At 34.5% G+C, this 7500-nt stretch overlaps 2 protein-coding genes across 3 annotated transcripts in view; both read right to left on the bottom strand.

Annotated features, from left to right (window-relative positions):
• tmem214 (transmembrane protein 214) overlaps positions 1–2303 on the bottom strand; it is a 12797-nt gene extending 10494 nt beyond the window's left edge. Inside the window, exon 1 of the mRNA XM_058774166.1 lies at positions 1567–2303. Within this exon, the coding sequence (XP_058630149.1) occupies positions 1567–1690 (124 nt within the window). The 5' untranslated portion in view covers positions 1691–2303. The remainder of the gene's footprint in view (positions 1–1566) is intronic.
• A 595-nt stretch (positions 2304–2898) lies between these two features.
• mapre3b (microtubule-associated protein, RP/EB family, member 3b) overlaps positions 2899–7500 on the bottom strand; it is a 12356-nt gene continuing 7754 nt past the window's right edge. For both annotated transcript variants that reach the window (XM_058772157.1, XM_058772158.1), the window contains exons 5-6: positions 6578–6730; positions 2899–4119 (exon numbers count right to left, since the gene is read on the bottom strand). In XM_058772157.1, coding sequence (XP_058628140.1) covers positions 4054–4119; positions 6578–6730 — 219 coding nt within the window. In that variant the 3' untranslated portion in view covers positions 2899–4053. The remainder of the gene's footprint in view (positions 4120–6577; positions 6731–7500) is intronic.

Genomic DNA, 7500 nt, shown 5'->3' with positions numbered 1-7500 from the left:
GACGCCCACTTCAGTGTCACACACAACTCACTGCAGGGTTTTTAAAAATATATATTGTTATTTTAAATTAGTTTTTATTTTTAAGATTATTTTAAATTAATACATTTATTTTGGGTTTTATATATATATAACCAATAAATTTCCATGACTTTTGAGATGATATTCATGACCTAATGTGCCATTATTTTACAATAAGAATAAAAACCTGCATCATAGCATGTGTTAACTAAAATGAATGACTATTAATGCTATTGTAACTGCGCCAGACTTGAAGGTCTCTCTGGACGTGACTGAGCACAGGACACCGCCTCTGGAGCACGAGGACCGAAGGCCTTAAAAAGACATGCAAATTAATATTTTTGTGACGATGCAACAATGACCCGATTAGGCAAGTGATAATTCTGTCAGCTGCACCAAAGCGCGAGCGAAAGACTTGTATCTCAGCGTGCAGCAGCTCTTCAGAGCGCCGAACACTCACGCTGCGGTCAGATTTGATCTGTGTCTGTGTGGATCTATTTACTCAGCTAACCTACAGGCCAGAAATGTGTGAATACCTGATGAATATGTGTGAATTAATTTATTTTGTTGTTTGTTTTTATCATTTTTATTAGTTAGTTTTATCTATAGTATAGTTTAAGTATATCTATAGTTTTTTATTGATTTTATTTCAGTTAATTTAGTCAACTTAAACTGAAAATAATAAATGTAGCTTTGAAAACTAGCTGAAATAAAAAATTTCTTTTATAATTTAATGTTTATTTTATTTAAAATAACAAATGGTTTTTATGGTTTATATATGGGTGTATATATTAGTGCTGTCAAACGATTAATCTCATCCAAAATAAAAGTTTTTGTTTACATAATATATGCGTGTGTTGTCGTGTATATTTATTATGTATGAATACAAATACATGCATGTATATATTTAAGAAAAATACATTATATTTATATATTAATATAAAATATAAAATATATAAATGTATATGCATGTAAATATTTTCAAAATATATACTGTATGTGTGTGTATTTATATATACATAATAAATATACACAGTACACATACATATAATATGCAAACAAAAACTTTTATTTTGAATGCGATTAATCGTTTGACAGCACTATATATATATATATATATATACACACACACACCTTTTTGTTGTTGTTATGTTGTACACAAAAATATTTAAAAATAAATAAATGAATACAAAGATCCAAACGTACTTGAACTAAACCATTTCACGGAAGAACAGAAGTACTTCAGTCTGGATCTCTGATTCTGTTTGGTTCTGAATCTTCGCTCAGATTCATCAGAACAGTTGAACTGAACATAAACAGCGAATAAACCAGAATCAAATCTCACTGACACTCAGAGGTTTGGTGGTACCGTGGTAAAGTGATGGTAACAGCGCAGTACTTTGACAGATAACTAATATATATCAGGTATTAATCACGACAGACGTTATTTCTCGGCTAACGTGTAGAAACCGCGCTTCTGATCGAATCACAGATGAATACCGAGAGTGTGTGTGTGTGTGTGTGTGTGTGTTTTGTTGTTTTTCTCACGGTTGCTGTCAGTGTTGGCCTCACTCAGCGCTTTCCTGCTGGATTTCTTCTCCTGAGTTTTTCCTCCGGAGTTCTGTTTCTTCCCTTTCTTCACCACTTCCCATTTGCCCGCACCGGAGGCCATAATCTCGGTCTAAAACAAATCACTGATAATTAATAACCGACGGTGTTGATCGGATCAAACCAACGGTTCTTTTGCCACGTCTGTTTGCGGCGAGTGGAACTACTTCCTATTCCAGCGCGTCCACTCTCTGCGCGCTTCCGGTCAGAGCGGAAGCAGTCCCGTAGGACGCGCGGCTGCATTTACTACTAGTGCTGTCTGTTGTGTGTATTAGTCCATTAAAACGTAAATGTCATGTAGTATTTATTAAATAATCGCTATTTCGATGTCTGGAAATACGTTGTTTGCTAAAGTAATAATCTTGATATAAGTAAACCTTACAGTAATCCAGTAAACCCGCTAGCGCTCATGCTAAACGCCGGGAGCAAACCCGTCTGACCAATCGGAAGCGCCGCTGAGTAGCACGTGACTCTCCGGTTATGTACAGGAAAGAGCAGACGATCGGATGCGCTGTTCGAAGTTGTTCTTTGTTAGTGACGTCGCTCCTGCGAATGTATTCTTTTGAATATAAGATAGTTTTCTGTTCTTATTTTTATGATTGCTCTTTGTTGGAATATATTCATGTCTCGCTCCTGTTTCTGTATGTTTCTACAAGTTTTGCAAAAAAAATAAAAAATTATATAAGATGGTGAAAAGCTAATAATTAACGAAATCAAAAATTTTAAATTACAATAAACTATGAAAATAACATACTAGAAATTAATCATAAAATTGTAATATTAGAATTAAGTTATAAAATAAACTAAAATAAAGCCCTTACTGAAAATTAATTAAAAATTACATTTGAAAATAAAAACAATTGCAATATAGCACGCATTAAAAAATTAAATAACCAAAATCTAAAATTAAAATAATTGTAAAATAAACACTAAAAGCATTTGCTAAAAATACATTATAATAATGTAAAGTAAAATAATTAAATAAAACAACCAAAATGAAACACTAGGATGTTAATTTAAATCATTTAAAAATAAACAATTAAAATAGAACACTTGCTAAAAATAAAAGCATATGCATGTAAAATTACAATAAATCTATTTAAAAATAAAAACAAATAAAAGTACTTAAACTTATATCATGAAAATAAAAAAAAAAAAAAAAAACCCCACTAAAATTGTGTGGAACACTCACAATAACAAGGTATTTCCATCTTAACTAAATTTAATCTTCATGAATGAAAATGCAAATAATAAATTTTGTACGAGACACCATATTTTTATCTATTTTATTTGACTATATATTTTTTTTACTCGTATGTATGACTCATTTGTATGAGTTTTATATATATATACACAGTATGCACACACACACACACACAATAAATCTCAAATCCATCACTGTAACCCTTTAAAACTTCATTACATGTGATATGTTTATATATTATATGATTTATTAGTGTCTGATGTCTATATAATGTGAATAAACCAGCAAACACACATCCTTCATTCCCCGCACACATTTTTATTTTACATAGTAAAACTCCAAATGGATGCATGTTTGCAAATGGTTGCCATGAAAGGGTTAATGACACAGGCCTGTCAATCAAAACCGACCTGTCAATCAAATAAAAAAAGAAATGTTAAACTAAAATATAGCAGCTTCGTATCGTCAGTCGTTTAACCGTTAGTAATGGCCACGTCTCTTTTCTTCTTCAAACGAATTTATAGAATTTTTCGTTCAATGTTAGCTGTTTGTATTCATGCCGTTTGACGGTTTGCTTCATAAATAAATAAAACTCTCACACCTGCGCTATCAATAATGATTTAAACACACACAAACTCTCTAAAGTCAGCATGAAGGCTCAATTTACCGTCCTAACACGTGTTTCTGGTCTGACAGTGAATGTATGATGATCAGGAACACGGAATAAGAAAGTAAACAGGCTTCATGTTGATTTAAACTGCGCTTTGTCTGGGATTCGATCCTTAGTGTGCACTTCTTTCACTGCAGCTACAGTAAAACCCCTCTAAAGATCATTCAAATAAAAAAAAAATAAAATAAAAAATGACATAAGCGTCAAGCTCTCTAATAAATTAGCTGATTGGAGCCCATGAGCCCAAATCAAAAATATGTTAGTTGATAACCTTGGATGTGTGTGTCACTATACAGTGTGTGTGTGTGTGTGTGTGTGTGTGTGTGTGAGAGAAAGTGTCACCGCATCATCATCATCATCGAGTCTGGACTCTTCATTAAACCCACAGCTTCACTGCATCAATTCAGACCTCATAAGCATAGACACGCCCCCATTCACTCTATTAGCCTATTAGACCACGCCCCTAGTGACTGCTTGTGGGGGATGGAGTGAAAGAGAGGGAGAGAAAGAAAGGAGGATGCGATGATGAGAGAGAGAGTGAGGATGAGGAGGATCAGTATTCATCCTGGTCCCGTGGCTGATCGTCGATCTCATCGTCCTCCGGAGGCGCGAAACCATCCTGAAACGAACAGAACATGAATTAACAGCACGTTTGGGAACGCTGTATGGAAGCTCGTTTCCGGCACAGAACAAAAAAAAAAGGTAATGGCGTCTTTAATTTCACAGTTTTGGGCTTTATAACCCCAGAATTGCAAGATACAAACTTGCAATTGTGACAAAGAGTCTGAATTTTTAATTGTGGCAGAAACTAACAAACAAAAATAAACCCTGAATTGCAGGATATCAACTCAGAATTCTGAGGAAAAAAGTAAAAAAAAATCTGAATTGTGAGAGAGAGAGAGAGAGAAAAAAGAAATCTGAGGAAAAAAATCAGAACAGCGAGAAAAAAGTCAGAATTATCAGAAAAATTTAGAATTGTGAGAAACAATTCTAAGAAAAATAATAATTCTGAGAAAAAAAAAAAAAATCTGAGGGAAAAAAAAAAAAATCAGAATTATCAGAAAAATGTAGAATTGCGAGAGAAAAAACAATTCAGAGGAAAAAAAAAAAATCAGAATTATCAGAAAAATGTAGAATTGCGAGAGAAAAAACAATTCAGAGGGAAAAAAATTGAGTTTTTCTGAAAAAAAAAAAAATCTGAAAAAAAGGCAAGAATTGCGAGGGAAAAAACAATTCTGAGAAGGGAGCTTGATTGACAGGCGATCTGACCAATCAGAACACGGATATTATGTGCCACCGCCGGTCTCCACAGAAATACACGTTAAAACCATAGACTGTAAAAAAAATGGACGTAGTGTCCATGACGTCACCCGTAGGTTTCTGTAAAGCGTTTTTAAAGCCTAAAGTGGGCGGAGCCGGCCGCCACCATCTTGGAAGCGCGTCACTCCCGGATAATCGAAAATGGGCAAAAAGGCGGGACGTGGGTGAAGCTGAGCTGAAACCACGCCCCTCTATAGTGACAGCAGTGCTGCCATGCAAAGACTAAACACCATAACTTCGTTTTTGGTCGAAAATGAGTTATTGATCATTTTGGGACATGTGTTTAACATGTTGTATCATGGAGAAAAGCCCCGGAGAAACCAAGGCAGAACACAGTATAACATCAGTTACCATTTTGCAGACAGTGCAAAAGCAGAGTACAATATCAATATAGCCGTAAAAATCAAGTTTGAGATCATTTTCATTAAAACATCTAATTGCCAGATTCCCAGTGTCCTACCTATAATAATATTTTCTGTACAAATACAAAAGTTTCACACTCTGGAGCAGAGCGGCAGTCCACCTGTCACTCAAGTGGCCACGCCCTTAATTATGCAGAACTTTAAGGCTTAATATAATTTAAACGGATGAGTTATAAAAAAAATTCACCCCCCTCACAGTTGTCACGAAGGGCAAAATTAGCTATATAGACCAAAATAATTTTTTGTACCAGGCTGTAAACATTGTAAAGTTGGGCATTTTAACATGGAGAGTCTATGGGATTGACTCCCTTTTGGAGCCAGCCTCCAGCGGCCAGTGGTTTCAAGAGAGGGAGCGGGAGGTTGCCGCTTGGTTAAAACAGGGTAAAAAAGATCAACTGAACTGAAACTTTTTCAATATAACTAAATATAAATATGTGACTAGAAACACCAGAGAAATGTAAAGCACCGAGACTTCTGCGTTCAGAAAAAGGTGGATTAGATTGTGTTTTATTAACGTCTACACCTATCCCAACCCTAAACAATAACACAAAAACTAATTCATGTTTATAAACCATATATAATCAAGTTGCTTAAACAATTAGAAACAAAACAGCATCATGTATGTATAGTTTAATACAAAGGACCGAAAACCAATCACAGAGTCCTTTTTTAAAAATGTAAAACATGATGCAGTGGGATGCGGAAAAACCGCCATAAAGTCTCGAGACGTGTTTTTTAAAAGTTGAACTTGCATTAATTTTACATGCTTTCTAAACACGCGGCTCTCGTGTGCGAGACTCGAGTGCAGCGCTGATGAGGTCTCTCTAGAAAATGTGCTAAATATGCGTTGTGTGTGAACGGCTTGGTTTCAGTTTCGCAGTAAACAGCATCTTCTCCGCACTGATGTTCTCTTTTACTGCAATATTTTGAATGAACAGCGCAGCAGCGCCGCGTCCAGTGGCTTCCACTCGATACACTAAAAAAAGCATTAAATGCAACGACGACTCCATCGTCATCACATCTGCCTGACGCACGTCTAACATTCACATGTGGATTTTTATTTTAAATTCGACGAATATTCGAAATTTGAATTTTTTTTGCCAGCTCTAGTGTGTGTGTGTGTGAGAGCGGCACTGTTTGTCGGGGATAGCAACAGTAACTAAGGAGGGCGGGTCTTTGCGAACGGTCAATTGTGAGAAAAACAAAAACAAAACTGAATTCTGAGGGAAAAAACAGTCAGAGTTGCGAGATGTAACGCCACAATCACCCTTTGAATTTATAAAAACATTCTGTGACCGAATCAAGCCTCGTATGATTTCTGATGATGACTGATACCTCTGTGGTGTAGAGGACCTCCATGATTTTGCTGAGGACGGGGCTGCTGTCGCACTCGTTCTCCTGACAGATCAGCTCGATGTCTCGGAGTTTGCCGAAGTAAAAGTCTCTCTCTTTCTCCAAACCGTCGACTGTCAGCTTCAGGTCCATCAGCTGCGTGCAGACACACAGACTGCTTTATTTAATATTCATTTTTAATTTAATATTTGACATTTTTATATTGACATGATTTTATTTATTTATAAACATTTATTATATTAAATATTTTAATTAATTAATAATAAAATATTTATTCATTTAATATTATCCATTTAATAGATTTATGATATAAACTCAGTTGCAGTGTATTTTATTTTTCCATAATTTCTTCAGGTACTTGATCTTATGTTCTGTACTGTTAGCAATATATAAATATTATATTTACATTTATACATATTTGTTATATTTATACATTTTTAAATAAAATAAATTAATAATAAAATAAAATATTTTTAAAATCTTTATTTAATATTATCTATTTAATAGATTTATGAAATAAATACAGTTGCAGTCTGTTTTAATTAAATTTATTCTTTTCCCATAATTTCTTCAGGTACTTGATCTCATGTTCAGTCTCTAATATTAGCATTAGTATTAAATCAGTTCTAGTTAATGGATCGTGATTTGTTCAAGAAGCACATACGTATGTAAATTAGGCTACATTCTCCGCCTCTCATTGGCTCTTGTCTGTATTCTGAGTGTTTATTACAATGTGTGTGCGTTTGTACCCATTTATCCATATTTTAGAGACAAATCTGTGCTCAGAAGTGAGCAAAACCTGACAAAACCACCTTTTAAGCAGGTCTGCATTTGTAAAAAATTGTAATATATGTAAATAAAGATTTTTAAGTTATGAAAATGTCAGTGTTTATAACTAGCTGTAT

This window comes from Onychostoma macrolepis, chromosome 04 (assembly GCF_012432095.1).
Source record: "Onychostoma macrolepis isolate SWU-2019 chromosome 04, ASM1243209v1, whole genome shotgun sequence".
NCBI classification, from domain to species: Eukaryota; Metazoa; Chordata; class Actinopteri; order Cypriniformes; family Cyprinidae; genus Onychostoma; species Onychostoma macrolepis.
The sequence above is the reverse complement of the archived record's forward strand: the minus strand, read 5'-3'. Positions and strand labels throughout refer to the sequence as shown.